General features: G+C 38.9%; 1 protein-coding gene across 6 annotated transcripts in view; it reads right to left on the reverse strand.

Moving 5' to 3' along the window:
- PHKA1 (phosphorylase kinase regulatory subunit alpha 1) overlaps window positions 1-23,163 on the reverse strand; it is a 137,514-nt gene that overhangs the window by 6,150 nt on the left and 108,201 nt on the right. For 3 of the 6 annotated variants that reach the window (XM_045995989.1, XM_045995985.1, XM_045995990.1), the window contains exons 21-29: window positions 14,964-15,120; window positions 14,229-14,308; window positions 12,850-12,928; window positions 12,587-12,716; window positions 8,548-8,649; window positions 7,517-7,632; window positions 7,340-7,378; window positions 5,463-5,513; window positions 1,966-2,136 (exon numbers count right to left, since the gene is read on the reverse strand). In XM_045995989.1, coding sequence (XP_045851945.1) covers window positions 1,966-2,136; window positions 5,463-5,513; window positions 7,340-7,378; window positions 7,517-7,632; window positions 8,548-8,649; window positions 12,587-12,716; window positions 12,850-12,928; window positions 14,229-14,308; window positions 14,964-15,120 — 925 coding nt within the window. The remainder of the gene's footprint in view (window positions 1-1,965; window positions 2,137-5,462; window positions 5,514-7,339; window positions 7,379-7,516; window positions 7,633-8,547; window positions 8,650-12,586; window positions 12,717-12,849; window positions 12,929-14,228; window positions 14,309-14,963; window positions 15,121-23,163) is intronic. The other 3 variants (XM_045995986.1, XM_045995987.1, XM_045995988.1) reach the window with 3 other exon arrangements.

The raw sequence follows: 23,163 nt of genomic DNA on the forward strand, positions 1-23,163 counted from the left end.
TGGCAAGAAGCAGGGGTGGACTACAGGACATGCAGGGTTTACCCTCTATTTAAAGGAGTGGGAGAGATAGAGAAGGTCTACCTTCTGGGAAAGACTAGCCCCAAAGATTCAGAGACTATCTGAGAGGTCTCATGCTAGGTCCCAGACGCATCACTAATTGGCTTTCAGAAAGATTTTTAGGCTGAAGAAAACTCAAAACCTGCACTTGCAGACATGTATAGTTACTGCATTTTCTAGTGAAGCATCCCCCATCAGCACTGTTGATGATGCCCTCATCTCGCTATACTTTTTCCCATAGTACCTGTCATCTTTTAACATTCTAGATAATTTACTTATTTATTATGTTTATTCTTTATTGTTTGTGTCTCTCTGGGGGAATGCAAGTTCTATTAGGGCAGAGATTGTTGTCCATTTTGTACTTTGCTCTATCGCTGTTAACACCTAGGACTCTGCCTAGTGCACAGCCGATGCTTAAAAAATACTACACAAATGAAGGACATTTTATCTTCTTTCTCACCATCAACTCAATTATTAAAAAGCAATGGGAATTAATGACTTGCCATTTTAGATGCTAAGTAAATCAAAACAGTATATAGTAAGCCACAAAGATTCCAATCCCATAGGTTTACTGACTCTGGTACCAGATACTTCCATCCCGTGTTTCATACGCCAAATAACAGTCTTTGTACAGAGAATTACCAGCCTGCAAGCATATGTGCAAAGTAATTATGTTACATTCATCCTCTAAAAGAAATGGAATGACAAAGCAGAGGACATCTGTTTTTCCTCTTACATGAGGGTTCCAAGTCCAGGGTTTGATTCTGCCACAAAATAGTCAATCTTCCTAGTCATTTAAATGTTCCTTTTCTTGTAGTCTCAAGGCCTTAAGGTTTTGCACCTTTATCATAACACATCTTAGCTTTGCATTATAGCTGCTATTTAAGAAGGTAACTATGGATTAAACTCCCTGATGACAAGAACACATACCTTCCGTGTATCTGGGGTAGAACAGCACTTACTACATGTCTGTGAAATAGAATTGTCATAGCGCAGGCATAACTGTACAGATAAAATACCCGTCTGTAGAGGTTAGAGAGAGGAAAGCAAGTTTTAAGTACTCTTTGAAAAGAAAATTGCCAGAGCTGGTAGTCTGAAGAATCAACTTTTACCTTTCCCAAAGATCACTTGTTTCTGTCCCTAGAAGAATGAATATCCATATACTAAGGAGAGAATTGTAACTAAAGGTTTTGAAGTCCTGGATGAAATTTTCTTCAGGTCCTTGTCAAGGGTAGTGAGACAGAAAGTGGCACCTAAGAAACTATAAATGAGATCCATGAACGAGTACAGTGGACTTCCTTGCCCTCTAAAGTTGTCACAGTCATAATGGTGTGAGGTCCCCTTAACTGTCTTTGGCAAGCTAAGCCTTTGAAAGAAAAACAAAAATTGGCCATGCCAACAGAGTCTTTGGGCCATTAGCATCATGAGGATCTTGGATTTATTTGGTAGTTTTTATCCAAGAAAAAAATATAAGTAATAGATTCTTACACTAACTCCTCAGATACCATAGTCATTTAATAATAGTGTCAGCACATTGCTACAAAAAACATTTCCACTCTACAGTAGCTACAAAGAAAGTGGGCTCTTTGTCGCCAAATTTGATAAGCAGCAAATGTATCACAATGTCCGACAATGTTCAACTATGGCCAACAGCAGAGAAGCCATGATTTTTAAAATCTAATTTATAAACAAGACTATAACAACAATAATAGAAAGAGACTGAATCATAAATTATACCAAAAAAACCCAAATAACTTTGCTGATGAGGTCTTCTTCTATGTTTTGTCCATAAGAGCATATGACATTTATATAATTGTGGTGATGTCACAGTCATGTCATATCCCAACCAAGGGGACTGAGGATATCAAGGGGGAAAATAAAGAGATGTCTAAAATGTGTTATGCTCACCTTCTGTAAAACTTTCCATACTTTTTGATAAAATCCAACTGGCACTCTGTTCAGTGCTCCATCTAGCCTTCTTCGACGTTGCCACTGACCTTGACGATTATCTTTAGATGTCTGTTGACCAAATGCACTAGGAAAAGACCCACTACTTGAAGCCACAGGTGTTCCAGGTGACTTGGGAGAAAAGGAGAGGAAAGAACATAAGGAAAAAGTCATCTCTGTTCCTCTGAACAGAATAACAAACACACTGTAGAATTAGAAACCACATATTATGTGTAACATCCAAGATAAAGAGGTTATAGCGAAGCCAGTAGACTTACGAGTAGCTAGCAACAATGTAAACAGATACAATCTTTTTAGAAAGCAATCTAGTGATACTTAAAAGAAGCCATAGAAATATTGATCATCTTGGAGGTTCTTAGCTGTCTCTATCCTTGGTTATCTCTGTTAAACTTCTAGCTGTCTATGCCTTAGTCTGCTGCTTTCAACACAAGCCTCAATCAAATTAAAAGAATTGAAATCAGACCAAGCATGTCCTCTGACTACAGTGAAATTAAATTAGAAATCGATAATAGAAGGGAATTTAGGAAATTTACAAATATGTGGAAATCAGATAATATACCCCTAAATAACTAGTGGTTTAAGAAAGAAATCACAAGGAAAATCAGAAAACACTCTGAGTCACTCGGCATCAGGGAAATACAAATCAAAACCACAATGAGATATCACCTCACACCAGTCAGAATGGCTAAAATTAACAAGTCAGGAAATGACAGATGCTGGCGAGGATGTGGCGAAAGGGGAACCCTCCTCCACTGTTGGTGGGAATACAAGCTAGTGCAACCACTCTGGAAAACAGCATGGAGGTTCCTCAAAAAGTTGAAAATAGGGGTACCCTAAGACCCAGCAATTGCACTACTGGGTATTTACCCTAAAGATACAAACGCAGTGATCCGAAGGGGCATGTGTACCCAAATGTTTATAGCAGCAATGTCTATAATAGCCAAACTATGGAAAGAACCTAGATGTCCATCAACAGATGAATGGATCAAGAAGATGTGGTATATATACACAATGGAATACTATGCAGCCATCAAAAGAAATGAAATCTTGCCATTTGCGACGACGTGGATGGAACTAGAGGGTATCATGCTTAGTGAAATAAGTCAATCGGAGAAAGACAACTATCATATGATCTCCCTGATATGAGGACATGGAGATGCAACATGGGAGGTTAGGGGGATAGGAGAAGAATAAATGAAACAAGATGCGATTGGGAGGGAGACAAACCATAAATGACTCTTAATCTCACAAAACAAACTGGGGGTTGCTGGGGGGAGGTGGGGTTGGGAGAGGGGGAGGGGGTTATGGACATTGGGGAGGGTATGTGTTGTCGTGAGTGCTGTGAAGTGTGTAAACCTAGCGATTCACAGACCTGTACCCCTGGGGATAAAAATACATTATATGTTTATAAAAAAAAAAATTGGAAGGGGAGGCGAACCATAAGAGACTATGGACTCTGAAAACCAACCTGAGGGTTTTGAAGGGTCGGGGCTGGGAGGTTGGGGGAACAGGTGGTGGGTAATAGGGAGGGCACATATTGCATGGAGCACTGGGTGTTGTGCAAAAACAATGAATACTGTTATGTTGAAAAAAAATAAATTTAAATACTGAAAAAAAAAAGAAAACACTGAGATAAATGAAAACGCAGCATAGTAAAACTTAAGGGATGCTAAAACAGTGCGTAAAGAGAAATTTACGTTATAAATATTTGTATTAAAAAAGAAGTAGGGATGCCTGGGAGGTTTGGTTGGTTAAGCATGCACCTTTTGATTTTGGCTCAGGTCATGATCTCAGGGTTGCAAGATCAAGTGCTGCATCAATCTTCGTGCTGGGAGTGGAGGTGCTTATTATTCTCTTTCTCCCTCTTCCCCTTGCTCCTCCCCCCTCTCCCCACGCGTGTTTTCTTTCTCTCTCTCTCTCAAAAAAAGACGTTTTTTACTCTTGCTACTTCTGATCAGCATTGTAACAGAGGTTCTAGCCAGTGATATTAAGCAAGAAAAGGAATAAACATCATCCAGAATGGAAAGGAAGAAGTAAAACTACATCTGCAGGTGACATGATCTTATATAGAAGGAATTCACAAAAAAGCAATTAAAACTAATAAATGAGTTCAGTAAAATTGTACAATAAAAGATCAGTATAAAATCAACTGTATTTCTTAATAGTAGCAATCAATAATCTGAAAATGAAATTAAGAAAACAATCTCATTTAAAATAGCATCTGAAAGAATAAAATACGTAGGAATAAATTTAACAAAAGATGTATAAAACGTATACTCTGAAAACTTTAAGACGTGTTGAAAGAAATTACAGAGTGGAAAGAAATCCCATGTTCATAGGTCAGAGAAGACTTAACATTGTTAAGATGGCAATACTCTTGAAATTCATCTACAGATTGAACACAATCATCATAACCCCAACTTGGTTCTTTGCAGAAATTGATGAGCTTATCCTAATATTCATATGGAAATTCAAGGGATCCATGATAGCTAATACAATCTAAAAAAAAAAAAGACCAAAGTTGGAGTTGCCTTAATCTCTTCAGTTTAAGAAATCTGAAATCATAGTCCACTACTTAATGCATCATTGATTTAAACCAATGACATTTAATTGGAGATCAGTCTTCCTAAGATGTAACCTTCATGGGGCACCTGGGTGGCTCAGTGGGTTAAAGCCTCTGCCTTCGGCTCAGGTCCTGATCCCAGGGTCCTGGGACTGAGCCCCGTGTCCGTGTGGGGCTCTCTGCTCAGCGGGGAGCCTGCTTCCCTTCCTCTCTCTCTGCCTGCCTCTAGACCTACTTGTGATCTCTGTCTGTCAAATAAATAAATAAATAAAACATAAAATGTAACCTTCATGAGTGCAAGGACCAAATATGTTTTGTTCTCTATTGTATTTCCAGTGCCTGGCACAAAACTGGCACTCAATTAATATTTACTAAATAAATTAATAATCAGAACAATAGCCAATCCAGTGGTTTTCAGACTTAAAAGTGCATCAGAATCACCTAGAAAGTTTATTAAAGCACAGATTGCTAGGCCTCACCCAAGCCTTTCTAATTCAGTAGGCCTAGGGGAGGGATCAAGATTTTACATTTTTAAGATGTTCCTAGGGGTTGCCAGCACAGTGCCTGGCAGATAGTAGGCATGCAATTAATTATAGTATTTGAAAGAATAAGTGTATAAACAGACACTTAGCAAATACTTATTAAATTGAATTTTGCTTTCTGAAATAGAAAAGAGGCTGGAGTTGAATCTCCTTCCCTAACCTTTTGGGAAAACAAATAGAAAGATTTTATCCCCATACATGAAGTTGATTTATACTTATTTTTTTGGTTTTGATTCATTTGTTTGTCTTCTCAGTCAGTCAGTATATGTCATGACTTACATAACAGCACACTCAAAGCACTTATGATTGGTATATAATATAACAGCAGTTACCAGAAAAGATGGTGACATCAAATCTATACCCAAGGGATGACCACCATTGGACTATAAAAAAAATTGACAAAATAAGATTTTAAAAGGGATGAGGCAAGGCAAACATTTGCGTTTTTAAAAGTTATTAGTAGAATAAAATTACAGACAATTTGAGTAACTAGCCAGCATGTTATTTAAAAAGCTGATGAGGGCGCCTGGGTGGCTCAGTGGGTTAAGCCGCTGCCTTCGGCTCAGGTCATGATCTCGGGGTCCTGGGATCAAGTCCCACATAGGGCTCTCTGCTCAGCAGGGAGCCTGCTTCCCTCTCTCTCTCTCTGCCTGCTTCTCTATCTACTTGTGATCTGTCTCTGTCAAATAAATGTTAAAAAAAAAAAAAAAAGCTGATGAAATAGCCTTACTCTAGAAGTCATGGTAAAGGGTAAAAGAAAAACAAAAACAAACAAACAAACAAAGAAAAAAACATCGACCCTTAAAAATATTTTTTCCATGATCAGAAAAAAGGGCATTGGTGAGTGGTAGAGAAAAGGACTTAGAACAATATGAAATACCAGAGAGGAAGGTAAAGACAGAAATCAATAATTAGAAATTAGAAAGTAATGAAAATTTAGCACTCTCAATCATCAAAATTACAGTCCTAATGATTTGGGCTCTCTTGAAGTCCTATAGGTGGTGGATGTGTAAAAAAAGAATTAAATGATATAGGTGCATAGGTCAAGTCCTTAATATCATAGTAATCTAGCTGGGAATACGGACTTCAAGTTCTAAATATATAATGAACTTGTAAGTAATACTGTGTGACTATAAACAACTGTAAAATGGTTGGCCAATCACCCTTGGCCAAAACAAGGACTGTTCGACAACAACATCAGTTTAACTCTTCAGTATGAAGCATAGTTCTTTCATCTTTCAGATAGGAAAATGTTCAGATTATCCAAATTATCTGCAAAAAAAAAAACCTGTAGAAATGACCACTTTTCTATTACAAAGCCGTTTCTTATTCCATTCAGTTCTTGCCCTTGCATAATATAAATCTGAAAAGTTTCCTTCAAATTGAACTTCAAGCATTGGCCTCATTCTTGTCCTTAATGGTTCTGACTCCTACAAAACCCCAAACCAATAAAATTTCCATTATGTTTCTCCTCCTCTGGATGTGCTAATTCTTCAAGCTACCATAAATCAGTTTGGAAGGCAGGAGGAGTAGTTTTAAGATTTTCATAAAAAGTGCTACTGGGGGAGACCAACTCAGTACCTTCTCAACTCAGAGACTTTGAAATTACATGATCTCCCAGAGTTTTGAAAGAAGCTATGGAAGTTTATATTAAGTATTTCTTTTTAGAGCACAATAATTTGCCTATTCTCATGTGCAGGGAAAGATGAGTAAGAGGCTACTGTATGATGTTCGAGGACTCCCACCAACTCCCAGACTGATTTAGATGTTTTTTCCTCTATGTGTCCACATACTTTTCATATACCTCTATCATGACAATGATAAAAATCTAATTTGGGGACAATGCATGAAAGTAGATTTTTTAAAAGGCCCTCACCTCATCTGGTGTTCCAATACCTGTTGTTAAAAGTGAGGAATTGGGGACTAGTTTCATAAAGAAAATTAATTCCAAAATTCTATGTTAATTTAAACAAGAGGAATTCAGGGTTTCAATTTCTTTTTATCAGAAACAAATTACTTCCCTCCTAAAATTAGTAAAATAGTTTGGTCTAGAAGAAGAAAATGATCTGCAAAATGAATGTTACAATGGAGAATCAAACAAGCTGCTGTGTGGTTTATTATCTTATTTGTAAAAAGGCCGTGAACTCATGCATGTTATACATGCCTAAAGGCAGGTTAAATTATGTTAAAGGATCCCTAGTTGTTTCACCTGACTCTCAGTTGAGACAGATAGTCTACGAAATTCCACCTGAAAAAAAAAATGGCTCTGATTAAACGCAGGATATGAAACAAAATACACGATCCCAACAAAGTCTGATTCCAAAAGAAGGTTCTTAAACATGACAATATCCTAGCTCATCTCCCGAGATATCCCAAGATGTCTTACCTGCTTTATCTCACATTTTAACTGCATTATCCCAGTTCGTTCTGTTTTGGTTGCCCCAACAGCACCAATCTCATGGATAGAGATAGCAGGGCTCACATTTGAATCAGTGGGACGAACTATATAGCATGACAGATTAAAGAGAAAGAGAGAGGATAATTAGGTTCAAATTATTTCCTCCACCACACTTAAAAGACTTGGATATGTGTCCTCCTTTTATGTTAATAATAATAAAAAACAACCAACCAACTATAACCTTGCTATTCAAAGTGTGGTCCACAGACCAGCCTCGTCAGCATCTCCTAGGAGCTTGTTAGCTGAATCTTGGATCCCACTCCAGGCCTACTGAAGCAGTTTGCATTTTAGCAAGTTTCCCAGGTTATTCTTATGCACAGTAAGGCTTGAGAAGCATTGCTTTAGATTTTTTTTTTTTTTTTTTACCACTCTGGGGTCTAGTATCCATCCATCTGACATTGTATATTTCTTTATCCTAAGCCTGAAGTTGAGCATGAGAGATAAACTTTTTCATTTGCCCTGTTTTAGGTGCTTGATACCAAATTCCACAGCCAAACCACCAAGTGCAGGTGGAGGATTAATTTGTGACAGACTCCAAGATGTGTCTGAATTCAAAGGTGAAAGCATGTATCAGATGCACTGTAACAGCTTCATACACATAGGCACACCACTGTAAATGCTACTGAATTATTGCCAAATGGAATGCAAGAAAGTTTCAAGTGATATGGGCTGCTGGTTGTCCTAAAGTGGACATTTAGGATAACGTAAAGGAATAGATAGAACAGTTCAAAACAAAACATGGTAGTAATCCACTCAGGGGATATATCATTTAAGGGGAAAAAAGACACATACAGTAGTTTCCAAATCTTGTTCCAGAAGACAGCTTTGCTTTTAACTGTTTCGTATATTGGGTTTCTATTTAGTTGGGGGAAAGGTTCCTCTGATAAAAGAAAAACATTTTAAAATCAATGGGATAAAACTAACACTCTAAAATGGAAATGCCATTACTCAAATCTTACCACTTCGTTCCACTCCAAACTCCTTGCCACTGAGAATGTGATGCAGGAGGTTCTTCATGGCCGAAGGACTGAGATTCATGAGGCTGTCTGTGGCTTCCTCAGCTAGTCATCAGAAATGTTAGGACGTTGTTAGTGTATAGAAATGCAACTGACTTCAGCACAGTGATTTTATATCCTGCCAATTTGCTGAATTCCTGTATGAGTTCTAGCAATTTGGGGATGTATCTTTTGGGCTTCCACATAGAATGTCATGTCATCTGTGAAGAGTGAAAGCTTAACTTCTTTGCCAATCTGGATGCCTTTTATCCTTTTATTTCTTTTTGTTGTCTGATGGCTGAGTCTAGGACTTCTAGTACTACGTTGAACAGCAGTGGTGAGAGTGGATAACCCTGTTGTGTCCCTGACCTTAGAGAAAAAGCTTTGTTTTTCCCTGTTGAGGATGATATTTGCTGTGGGTTTTCCACATATGGCTTTTCTGATATTGAGATATGTTCCCTCTATTCCTATACTGTGGAGAGTTTTAAACAAGAAGACATGCTGTACTTTATCAAATGCTTTTTCTGAATCTATTGAGAGGATCATATAGTTCTTGTGCTTTCTTTTATTAATGTGGTGTTATCACATTGATTGGTTTGCAGATGTTGAGCCACCCTCGCAGCAAAGGCAAGGCAAGGAAGCAAAAATGAACTACTGGGACTTCATCAAGATAAAAAGCTTTTGCACAGCAAAGGGAACAGTCAACAAAACTAAAGGCAACCTACAGAATGGGAGAACATATTTGCAAATGCCTTCTCAGATAAAGCGCTAGTATCCAAAATCTGTAAAGAACTTATCACACCCAACTCCCCAAAAACTAATAATCTAGCCAAGAAATGGGCATAAAACATGAAGAGACATTTTTCTTTTCTTTTTTTAAAAATATTTTATTTATTTGACAGAGAGAAATCACAACTAGGCAGAGAGGCAGGCAGAGAGAGAGGAGGAAGCAGGCTCCCCGCGGAGCAGAGAGCCCGATGCGGGGCTCGATCCCAGGACCCTGAGATCATGACCTGAGCCGAAGGCAGAGGCTTTAACCCACTAAGCCACCCAGGCGCCCCTGAAGAGACATTTTTCTAAAGAAGAAATGGCAAATGGCCATTAGACATGTGAAATACATGTCAAAATACAGAAGAAATACTATCAGCAAATGGCCAATAGACATGTGAAAAAATGCTCAACATCCCCCGGCACTGGGAAAGTACAAATCAAAACCACAATGAGTGGGGCACCTGGGTGGCTCGGTAGGTTAAGTGTCTGCCTTCCAGTCAGGTCATGATCTCAGGGTCCTATGATCAAGCCCCGAGTTGGGCTCCCTGCTCAGTGGCGAGTCTGCTTCTCCCTCTCCCCCCATCCTTGTGCTCTCTCTCTCTTAAATAAATAAAATCTTAAAAAAAACCCCACAATGAGATACCACCTCACACCAGTCAGAATGGCTAATATTAACAAGTCAGGAAACAACAGATGTTGGTAAGGATGTGGAGAATGGGGAACCCTCTTAACACTGTTGGTCGGAATGGAAGCTAGTACAGCCACTGTGGAAAATAGTTTGGAGGTCCCTCAAGAAGTTGAAAATAGAGCTACTCCAACGACCCAGCAATTGCACTACAGGTATTTACCTGAAGGATACAAACATAGTGATTCGAAGGAACACCTGCACCCCAATATTTATAGCAGCATTATCAACAAAAGCCAAATTATGGAAGGAGCCCCAATGTCCATCGACTGATGAATGGATAAAGAAGCCCCAATGTCCATCGACTGATGAATGGATAAAGAAGTGGAGAATGAATGAATATATATATATATATATTACTCAGCCATCAAAAAGAATGAAAGCTTGCCTTTTGCAATAATGTGGTTGGAGCCAGGGGTTATTACGCTAAGCAAAACAAGTCAGTCAGAGAAAGACAAATACCATATGATTTCACTCATATGTGGAATTTGAGAAACAAAACAGATGAACATGGAGAGGGGAAAGAGAGAGAAAACAGACTCTTAATTATACAGAACAAACTGAGGGTTACTAGAGGGGAGGTGGGCAGGGGGATGGGTTAAATGGGTGATGGGAATTAAGGAGTACACTGGTAGTGATGAGCACTTGGTGTTGTATGTAAATGACGAGCCACTAAATTCTAGACCTGAAACTAATATTTCACTGTATGTTAACCAACTAGAATTTAAATAAAAACTTGAAAAAGAAAAAATAATAACCACAGTTAATAAGAGCTTACTACATGTAGGTCATTACTTTAGTAACAAACAGTTATGGCAAGTACTTGACCTTGAGAAGTTTAACAGCTATTTGGGAGAGATTACACATGTAAACAAGATAAATAAAAATAAAATATGTCTATACTAAGTACCAGATGAGAACTATAGACAATAAATGCTTTGGAAATCAGAGGAGACATCAGTCTCCAAGGATGGTAACTGATAAAATTAGTGGGAAATACTATGAAAGTAGGAGGTAGCACTGTTGAAGTTTCGAGTATCAAACCCAGGGATCTTGAATTCATTGTATAAGAAGTAAAGAGCCATGGTTTTGATTAATCCACAGGAAAAAAAAATCAGTAATAGGAAATGAAAGATAACTGAAGAGCGTTTAGGGTTTTTTTCCTTGTTGAGGTTTATGATTAAATAATTAGACCCTATTAAAACATCCCTGCATGTGTGTGTGTGTGTGTGTGTGTGTGTGTGTGTGTGTGTGTGTGTATAAAACGCAATACATGTAATCCATAACAATGTGCTGAACTGGAAATCATTTGGAATCAGACAGACTTGGACTCAAATGGTACTATTTACTAGGTAAGTAAAGCTACTATATAGCTTTAGGCAAGTTATTTAATCTCTCTGAGATTCAGATGATTTAAAAGTAGAACAAAAATATCTTCTCCAGAGCGTGGTCATAAGGATTAAAGGAGATAATGTATGTAAATATAAAGCAAAAAAGCACAAGAGTCTAACATATGGTAGGTATAAAATAATCATTAGCTCTTTTCCTTCAAAAGGTTATTTTAATATTAATTATGTAATTTAGGTTAGACTCAAGCCAATAAATTTAGCTACTTGTTAATAGCTCAATTAAAAGCCTTTCGGGGAAAGGTAACAGAAATAATGGCTAAAATTGAGTTTTGCAACTTTAATTTCATTTTTGTATGCAATCTCTATCTCTATTATTTCACCATTCTTATTGCAATCAAACAAATACCAACGGAAAAAAAATAGTCACACCATGGAAGTCCTTTCCCTCCCTCACACTTTATACAATTTTGTGCTGCAGCTTCCATAGGCCCCTGTTTTCCTTCTAACTAAATCTGTTATCTTGCCAAATACACCTACAGTTAATTTCAAGGAGAGTACTGCCAGGTAAATATCAATAGAAATATGGCATTCCTTTATTCCATCCTGTTATTGACTAGACAGAATACTGACAATATGATCAAACTGATGTGGTGACTTAATCTGGGGTCAAGAAACTGCACTGCCAGGGCGCCTGGATGGCTCAGTGGGTTAAGGGTCTGCCTTGGGCTTCAGTGGGATCGAGCCCCACATCCGGCTCCCTGCTCAGCAGAGAGCCTGCTTCTCTCTCTCCCTCTGCCTACCGCTCCCCCTGCTTGTGCTGTCTCTTTCTGTCAGATAAGTAAATAAAATCTTTAAAAAAAAAAGAAACTGCACTGCCTGAGTCAGAATCAAACCCAGTCTGTCAAGGTCAAATTTGATGCATATTTAGGTTCACACTAGGAGTTGGAAAGAACGTAATTTGGAGTGCAGAGCCCCCAAGAGGTGGAATTGTGAAGTTGCAGAACAAATACATAAATCTGTCATAATACCAGTCTCGTGATTTGTAGAAATAGAAGTTGACTAACATGGGAACAGGATTGCTATATGCAGCTTCTGAGCTGCTAATAAAATGTTTTCGCTTTCTTTCCCTCCCAATCCAAAACACAATAGCCCTACATTAATAGTGAATTCTGCCAAAAATAGTTACTAAAATGAGTACCTGAGCATCGAAGGGAGTGGGCCAATTCTGTAGCCATAACTTGTATGATTAGACCAATTCGAAGTCGAAACATTTCGGCAAAGAGGCTAGGCTGAGTTCGCATATACATGGCTAGATATACCATTATTTCCTGTGCATGGAATGAATATAGAAAAAATTATGGTCCAGGTCTCACAAAGCCCATTTGGTGGTCTTTGGAAACTGCCAGATCAACTGAAAACAAAAATATCAATCACCATATTAGACGTCATAATTCTGCTCACCTGTGTAAGGATCGAGATGCTCATGTCCCCTTCACTGGCTTCATCTATCAGCTGAGTGAGCACTTCATAGGGCAGAGGTCTGAGGGAGAAGATGGTGAAGAAAGACAAAATTCTGTCACTGTTTAAGCTTCAGTACACAGAGAAAATAAAAACCTCCTCCCAAGTCCAAGTCACTGCTTCAGTGTCTAATCATTTTTGGTAGCATTTGGTTCTTCTAGTCCTTAAAGTTCATTGTCTCCCCAAACCATTTTGGCCTCTGTCAACTCAGGAGAGCTCTCCTCTTTCCTCTCTAAAGCTGGATTGGCTTTCTTCTTCAACCTTTTATTTAAAACTGACCCATGAGGTCTTTCCAGATCAGTCTTTCATGGTTAATTCTTAACATATGACAAGTAACCATTATGGCCAGAAAGTAATAAACTAAATTTAAGCTTCGCCTTTTGGAAACCATTTTGTTATTTTATGATCATACCATAGTTACATTGATTTTATAGTTTCATCAGTTTACACACACACACACACACACACACACACACACACACACACAGATAAGCATACCTCTTCCCACACTTCTGACCCTCGTTTGATACTAATCACTCTGGAGGAATGGGGCATGGACAATGCCATCTTCTTTTGGATTGCCACAGTAGTGGCAAAAATTGATCTGATTTGTGATAAAAAGTTCTGTTTGCTGAAAGTAAGGTATTATGGGTTGAATTGTGTGCTGTCAAAGTTCATATATTGAAATCCTAGCCTAGAGTCCCTCAGAGTGTGACCTTATTTGGAGATGAGGTTTTTACAGAGGTAATTAAGTTCAAGTAAGGTCATTGATTGGGCCCTAACCCTTTATGCCTGGTGTTCTTATATAAAAATTTGGGAAATCTGGACACAAAGACACATATAGAGGGAAGAATTGTGAAGAGACATAAGGAGTAAACAGCTATCTATAAGTCAAAGAGAGAGGCCTGGAAGAAAGTCTAGAGTATAGCAGATTTTTTGTGGATGCTAATTCTAGTTGCCTGCCCTGTTTTGGACTGCCTTTGGATGTAAGGTTCAGGAAAGCCAATAAGTAAAAAACAAGTACAAAAACAAAAATCATCATCACAACCACCACCACCACCCAAAAAACCAAAATAAAACAAAACATAAAACCCCATAAAAAGCAAACTACATTTGCATACTACTCCTTGTGGATATACTCTTTCATTCACTCATGCCCTGTCATTATCAACATTCTCATGCCAAGTGTCTCTGACAGAAGCCCACACATGTAGGCCATTATCATTCAGTGACAGATTAGGTAAAGAGAATTGTGGTCAGTTCACACAGCTCCTTAAAGTCTCAGAGAAACTTAATTGAACCCAACCAAAAACCATACTCACGCAGAGATGGTCTTCTCTCGAGGTTCTGGAGGGAGTCCCACTGTCAAATGTTTCTGGTGGGAGAGAAGGGCTGTGCAGGCCTAAGAAGAGAGAGCATAACAGCATTATCCTTCCCATACCACTTCAGCTTTCCATGACAATTACTCTTTTCGGCCCACAGATCTCTTCTTCCCCTTAATTTATTGAGACATCAAACCATCTTTCTCAGGAAATATCATGTAGATACGAAGAGAGAGATTTTTAAGAAGAAACAATGAGGTATTTTTATCTCCTAAGAGATAGGAAGTTTTAGCCTACTGTAAATTCATTCTTAAGCTGTAGAATTCTTATCATTTATAACATCATTCATTTATAAACTTCAGTATTGTGCACTTGACATTCACAGACAAAAAGCTAATTGAGTATCAGGAACTTTATGCCGGAAAGACGACATCTCAAATGATTAGATGTTGTGCTTGCCTTAAAAATCAAGTATGGGGAACTTGGCTGGCTCAGTCAGTTAAGCAACTGCCTTCAACTCAGGTCATGATCCTGAAGTCCTGGAATCAGGTCTCCGCATTGAGCTCCCTGCTTGGTGGAGAGCCTGCTTCTCCCTCTGACCCTCCCCCTTCTCATGCTCTCTCTCATTCTCTCTCAAATACATAAATAAAATCTTAAAAAATCAATTACGGAAACTGATTTTTAAAAAGCACCTCTATTTAGATTTGGTATCAATTCAAGTAGAATTTATAGTACCTCATCAAGTGCTTCCACCTTTTTCCTTAAGATTCCAGAGATGTGTCGGGTCAGGCCCCAGTGACGGATTTCTCCAACTCTGACATAGAGCTCAGTAAGCAGCTCTCGGACTGTCGTAGCCCTTTCGTCATATAATTCAGGGTCCCAGTCAGGTCCTCTGGAATATTAAAGAGAGACCTACATTAGTTTAAGTAAAGCTGCTGGCAACAATCATTTGTTTCAGTGTTATAACGGACACACCTGTTTTTGATAGGTCTTCCTCATTAGGCAATAAAAGTTATTTACTAGGAATCCTTGTAAATGTATGATTAATAGTTGCCCCTGAAACCCAAATACCTAGATGAGAACAAGTCTTAGTTTCAGGTGTGCTTTGACAAAACATGTTCTTTTACCCTCTTCACATGCTTTGATGTAGTTGAAAACAAAGTCAAAGACTTATTTTCACTATTGAAAGTTCAGGAAGTATGATACACTTAGGAAACTAATAGAGATTTAAAAAAAACATGTGTACTTATTTGTAAAGGATACATATACATTATTGTTGTAAAGATTACTATAACACAAGTCAACTGTGAAGTATCATAAAATATATGTAAAGTGCTATGAAACTGAGAATTTAATTTACGATGAAGGTAGATTATTTATTAAACAATATTAAGACAATCAAGTAGCCATCTGCAAAAGAAGCTGGATTCATGCCTTACAATGAACATCAGAATTCCAAGTATATCAAAGATTTAAGCATAAAAGTACTAGATTCTGGGGGCAAGAGTACTGTTTAACTATAACCTATACAAAGAAGCCATAAAAGAAATAGTGATTTATATACACAAAAACAACAAAATACATATTGCAGAAAACCACTGTAAGCAAAGTTGTCAGACAAACTACAAACAGAAAAATATTTACAGTTCATAAGCCAATTTCCCTCATATAAAGAAATTCAACAGAGGCGCCTGAGTGGCTCCGTTGGTTAAGCATCAGACTCTTGATTTTGGCTCAGGTCCTGATCTCTGGGTCATGAGATCGAGCCCTAAATTGGGCTCCACACTCAGTGGGAGTCTCCTCCTTCTCTCTCCCTCTCCTTCTGCCCCTCACCCCGCTCATGATCTCTCTTTCTCTGAAAGAAAGAACTGCAACAAATAGATAATAATAATAAAAAAAGAAAAGACAGATAAGAAAATATGGTCAAATACTCATGGATTTAGTTTTTATTTTTCTAAAAGATTTTATTTATTTATTTGAGAAAGAGAGAGAGGGAGAGCACAAGCAGGAGGGAATTGTAGAGGGAGAGGGAGAAGCAGGCTGCTCGCTGAGCAGGAAGCCTGACACGAAATTTGCTCCCAGGACCCTGAGATCATGACCTGAGCTGAAGGCAGATGCTTACCTGACTGGGCCACCCAGGCGCCCTAATACTGATGAATTTTAAATATAGAGAGGTGTCTGATCACACACATAGTAAAAAAAAATCAAAATTAACACTACACCAAGATAACACTTTTAAAAGTCTATCATGTTGTCAAAAAACCCCAAATTTGATAACACTGCATTGGTAAGGCTTTGGGAAAGTAAGTACTCTCTATCTTGCTGGTGGGAGTGAAAATTGGGATACTCTCCCTGGAGAGGTATTTGAAAATATGTATTAATATTAAAAATCTATATTCTAAAAAATCTATATTCTTTGATCTAGGAATTTTAATTCTGGCTTATCTATAGGATAGACTCCATACATGAGAAATGAAAAACATGGTGAGGATATTTGCTATAGCATTGTCTGGGATAGTGAATCATGGGAAACAATCCAAATGTCCCTCAGTAGGAGACTGGTTAAATTATGATATGGTCACAAACAATGGAAGCTGTGGAACTATTAAGAAAATATGATGTAGGTCTAGATTGTGACAGATTATATGTTTTAACATGACTCCAATAATGCTCCATCTAACATGCTCTTCTTACAGTGTGACTTTTACAGTCTTTCCGTGAAGAGGGTGGGTCTGCGTTCTCTCCCCTTCAACACAGGCATGCTTGTGGCTAAGTTGAAAGTGGTGCTGTATGATTGCTGAGGTTAGGTCATAAACATTAAGGCAGCTTCTACTTGGTCCTTTGATGGGGCACATACTCTTGGAACCTAGATATCAGACTGTGAGGAAGTAGAGAGATGTATGGGGGAGGTCATTTGTAGGTGTTCTGGGTGACAGCCCCAGGTGAGGTGCCAGTCAACAACCAGTATGAACCCCTAGATATATGAGTGGACAACCTCATGGTGACTTCAGCCCCAGACGCTGTCGGACCACAGTTGAATGAGATCCCACGTGACAAGCTCCAGAGCTGTGACAGATAATTTAAACACGTTTTGCTTGTTATCTTAAGCCACTGAGTTTTAGGGTTATTTGTTAAGCAGTCACAGATAAATGGAATATATATGTAATGAATTTCAAGAAAAATAGTTTTAGTGAAAAAAAAAGCAAGATACAGAACAGTGCATAAACTATGCTTCCATTTGGTGAAACAGGTGTGAAATTATATGCATATATGCTTTATTTACCTACATATGCATAAATCGTCCCTGGATGGATACACAAACAACCAATAACACTGACTGCCTGTGAGCTGGGGAACCAGATATCTGGGGACCAGAGGTGGGAAAAAGACTTTTTATCCTTTCCCTGTATCCTTTTGCACTTCAAAAAGTTTGAGCCATGATAATGTAATATCTACTCAATATATTAAATTATAGTAAACATTTACTATGATAAATATATTAAAATAATATGAATTTAATATATTAAATATATTTTTAAAAACATGAAATACAAAGTACCAGAGGAAGAGTCAACAATGGATTAAAAAAACAGTGAATGAAATTTTGAAGAGTAACAGGATATTTACAGTTCCAAAGTATATCTCCACACAATACCTTTTCATTACAAAATGCAACATAAAGATTTTACAGTGGAGGAATGTGGAAGATACTACCCTCACCGAGTGATAAAATCAGCAATGGGACTCATCGACACCATGTGCCCTCCTGATATACACTGAGAAGAACTCAGCATGACTTCAGTGGTATTCCTGCCCAAAATGCATAACCTGAATTTAATTATGAGCAAACTCATAATTAATGAACCAAAATTTAGGGACATTCTATAAAAAATAATTAATCTGTGTGCTTCACAAATGCTCCTAATGTGAAAAATAAAGACTCAAGAACTTCCAGATTAAAGGGGACTGAGGACACATGAGAATTGAATGAGATGCATAACTTACATTTTCTTTTGCTGTAAAGACATTCCTGGGACAACTGGCAAATACAGTCTGTAGATTAGATAGTATCATTTTTTTAAAGATTTTATTTATTTATTTGTCAGAGAGAGAGAGAGTGCACACAAGCGGGGGGGGGGGGTGGTGGTGGTGGCAGGCAAAGGGAAAAGCAGGTTCCCTGCTGAGCAAGGAGCCCAATGTGGGACTTGATCCCAGAACCCTGAGATTACGACCCAAGCGGAAGGCAGATGCTTAACCAACTGAGCCATCCAGGCATCCTGATAATAGTATTGTTTAAACATTAATTTCTTTTTCTTTTTTTTTATAAAATATTCTTTTTTTTCCCCTTTTTATTAATTTTTTCAGCGTAACAGTATTCATTCTTTTTGCACAACACCCAGTGCTCCATGCAAAATGTGCCCTCCCCATCACCCACCACCTGTTCCCCCAACCTCCCACCCCTGACCCTTCAAAACCCTCAGGTTGTTTTTCAGAGTCCATAGTCTCTTATGGTTCGCCTCCCCTCCCCAATGTCCATAGCCCGCTCCCCCTCTCCCAATCCCACCTCCCCCCAGCAAGATTTTATTTATTTATTTGACATAAAGAGAGATCACAAGTTGGCAGGGAGGCAGGCAGAGAGAAAGGGAGAAGCAGGCTCCCTGCTGAGCAGAAAGCCCCACGCGGGCCTCGATCCCAGGACCCTTAGGTCACGACCCGAGCTGAAGGCAGAGGCTCAACTCACTGAGCCACCCAGGTGCCCTCTTTTTCTTTTTTTAAAAAAAAGATTTTATTTATTTAGAGAGTACAAGAGTGGGGGGAGGGGCAGAGGGAGAGAGAGAGAATCTCAAGACTCTGTGCTAAGCAGGGAGCCCAATGTGGGGCTCCATCCCGGAACCCTGAGATCATGATTTGAGCTGAAATCATGAGTTGGACATTTAACCAACTGCACCACCCAGGCGCCCCTAATTTTCTGATTGTCGTAAATGTACTGTGCTTATGTAAGAGAATTCCTAGTCTTTGGGAAATACACAATAACCATTCAAATTCTTAGGGGTAGAAGGGGATCATGTCTCCCACTTACTCTCAAATGATTCAGAAAAAATATATCTATATCTATATCCACATCTATATCTATATATGATGACAGAGAGAATGAGAGAGAGAGAGATTAAACCTGAGGAATCTGGGTGAAGGATATCCATAAATTTTTTTGTACTATCCCTACAACTTTTCTCTAAGTTTGAAATGGTCAAAATAAAAATAGATAAATGAATAATATTAAAGTACATGCTTTAAGATCTCATAATCAAGGATGAACCTTTTTATTCCTAGAGATCAGAGAAAGCTTTCTGGAGATGACAGATGAACTAGGCCTTGATGGACAGCTAGAATTCCAACAAGGAGAGATGGGGTGTGGTAAAGGAAAGAAGTCCAGGCAGAGGGAAGAACATGAGCCAAGGTGTGAAAAGAAATCTTGTATGGGCTGTGTTTCGGAAATGACAAACAGTGGGCTATTTTGGTGAAAGTATTCACATTGTGAGGGGAGAACAACGGTAGATCAAGGTTGAAAATGGGATCATAGAGGATGTATATTTGGCCACTGATTCCCAATGGTAATGGCGATGTTGCAGGGAGTGGCAGGAGATTAAGAGGAGTTGAAGATGATGACACAATATCAAATCTGGGTGACTAAAAGAATGTTGATACTATGAACATGGTCAGGGAGCAGTAGGTTTCTAACCAAGACAGTGAAGTGGAGTTTAGTTTAGATATGCTGAGTAAGAAGACATATATAAATTCCAAGTAGAATTAAGGACATAAAAATTGCTTTTTAAAGAAGATTTTCTTTATTTATTTATTTGAGAGAGAGCGAGAGTGAGCACACGGAGAGTGAGCAGAGGGAGAGGGAGAAGCAGACTCCCGGCTGAGTAGAGAGCCCCATGCAATGTGTGGCTTGATTTCCCCAGGCCTCTGAGATCATGACCTGAGTGGAAGGCAGTTGCTTAACCGACTGGGCCACCCAGGTGCCCTGACATAGAAATTTCTTTAAAAATTATTAAAGGTATTTAAAATATTTTTAAAATTCTGGGTGTGGAGGGGGAATGCATGAAAAGAAATCCAAAAGCCAAAAAGGAAAAGTCTGACAGATTTGATGATATAAAAAGTAAACCTCTGCATAGAGAAATGTATATAAGTAATTAGCAAATTAATTGGAAAAAATATCTACAGGAAGCATAACAAACAAAATAGTGATATCTAGTATCAATAAGAAAAATATAAATAACTCAATAGAGAACAAAGAAAGGTTATAAACAGACAATTTGCAGAAGGAATGCTAATCAACAGAGATAGGAAACCCCACCTCCCCACTTCCACTCTTGAATCCATGAGGAATATTGGGCAGAATTCCAAGTGCATTAAAACCCATGCAGCACATCTATACAATCTACTCAAGTGGTTTGACATTACCTGGCATACTAGTTTTAAGGAGACTGCAGGTTCAATTAGATGTTATAGTGAAGTTAGTAATACAGGATTAGATGAAGAAAACCCACGTTAGGAACAGAAGAGCTGGCAGTCAACTGTGGATGATCTGACGTGGTGGGAAAGTAGAAGCTTCTCAGGTACAACTCCCTTTGTTTGCTGGTATCAACTACCCGACTGAATCATCAGTTTTCATCCAAGCTACAGTCATTCTGTCCTTACTCCTTATCTCATTTTACCTTCTCTATCTTTTCATTATTTTCCATTTAGCCTTGTGCCTGGCACATAATAAGCACTCAACAGGTATTTGTTGAAAAGATGTGCCTCACCCTAAAGGAAGAACGAAAGAAGCAGAGGTATCAAAATAATGAGACCCCATGTCATTCTTTGGGCAGTAGCACATAACAAGGTTTATTAGGCGGCACTTGGTTCTATGAGAAGGGAAGTCCCTCTCAGCGGAAGACTGTCCAGAGGCTTAGCTAGAGCACCAGCTCTACCTTCCAGAAGGGGTGGAGGGCAAGTAAACTCCCAGGGGAGAGGGGAAGAGGAAGTTACACATCTAGGTGATGTCTTTCAGTAGCACTGCTCTCTCTCTAGGGTAGAGAGCAGTGGTTTGGGGAATTTGTGGCTCTGGGCTTAATTCTTATGGCAGATGTGGAGTAGGTTTCAAGGAGTGTGAAGAGCACGCAGGCCCTGAATGGCTAAAAACACATTTGGGCTGGTTTTGATACAACTGGTTGTGCAAAAATTTGATTCTGGGGCTGGTGGCCTTTTCAGCTGTCTGTTTCACTTACTCATTAACCACCAGGATCTGATGGAAGCAGCATGGGCTCTGGAGTCAGACAAATCCAGGGGACTTCATTACAGCCTAGAGGGCCTGAAAGTCCCAGATCCCTACCTGGTCTTCTTTGACACCACCCTGGCAGTAGGGGAAGGTAGAGGCGGCAAGTCGGTGCTGCAGATTTTTCTATGGTAGGAGCGGTTATTGTCTAAAAGTTGTCTGTCTTGCTAGTCTGCCCTTTCCTGGTCCTTTTTCTAGAAAGAACAGGCTTTCTGAAGGCTCCGGTCATCTGTGCCTATCGGCGTTTTCAGGGTGCTGGCTTCTCAGCATCTGATGCAGGATATATGAGGTGACAAAAAAAAAAACCTGGGTATATCACCACCTTGTGAATCCTCAGAGCCTGAGATCCTTAACCAGTCTTCTTTCTTCTTTCTACCTTTTAACACCTTGCTATGTTTGTTTTCTAAATAATGTCCTCTTGTACTTAGCAGAAGGAACAGAGAGACATGCATGTATTCTATCTTGTCTGGAACCAGAAGTCCCATTGTGGTTATGTTTTAAGAGCTTCATTGACTTTTAGAAATAATACTGGAATATTTAGGAATGAAATGATAAAGCATCTTGTCTCTTTTTCAAAATACTCTGGGAGAGAGCGAGAATATAGATGGGACAAGATTAACCACGTGTTTATCATTGTTCAGGCTGGGTGATGTGGCCCCAAGGGTTCATTATGCTATTCTCTCTATTTTTGTAGAAATTTAGACGTTTCTGTCCTAGAAAGTAAAAAAGAAAAGTTACTCTCTCTCCTCTGTGGAGGCTGGGATTGAGGAGAACAAGGCAGAAATAGGAAGACTTGTTAGAAAACCATAGCAATAGTCCTGGTGAGAGACACAGACGTGAGTGAAGGTAGCCATGCTAGCGATGCAGAAGATAAATACTTAGAGGAAAAACTGAATAGCCTTGGTGTTTAACTGGATATGGGGCAAAGCTTTCTGATTAGGTAGGTGTTGATTTCAACCACAAGGATGCAGAATTTCAGAATGTGACTTCACTTTTAATGTTTGACTGCTGACTGCTTACAAGTCCTACCACCCCTCTTTCCCTTCCAGCTTACACCTGGGCAAGATGTCAGGGAAATCCAAGGGTTCTGTCCTTTGGTGCTGGTAAGAACCTTTTCCTCAGCCTCACCTCCTAATCATAGTAAAAGCCCAACACAGCCTGCTTTCCCTGCTCACTTAAATCTTTTTTTTTTACCAACCTGGGAATCTGTTCCACTCTTCCTAGAAGTCTCATTATGTGAGTAATAAACATTTTACACTCTTTTGGTACATGGTTGGTATCATCAGTCTCAATACCCAAACCAAATTTAGGGGAGGGGAGCCCATCCTGCTTCTTCAAGTTGATGACTATATTAATAAATGAGGAAGTTCAGGTTATATTTGGGGGGGAAGTGAGGGATAGGAGAGAGTTCAATTTGGGCATACTGAGTTTGAGGTACTTACATATAATGTATCTAGCAGGGTTCCGGACACATAGTAAATTACTCAGAAATGCTAGTTTATTGTTTTCTGTAAGCCTCCATGTTCATACTCCTTTTGAGTTAAAAATTTATTTATCTTTGGATTTTTACCAAATGACAGAGGCTTGAAATAACCATAAATAACATAACAG

The sequence above is a fragment of the Meles meles genome, chromosome X (genome assembly GCF_922984935.1).
Source record: "Meles meles chromosome X, mMelMel3.1 paternal haplotype, whole genome shotgun sequence".
Taxonomy (NCBI): Eukaryota; Metazoa; Chordata; class Mammalia; order Carnivora; family Mustelidae; genus Meles; species Meles meles.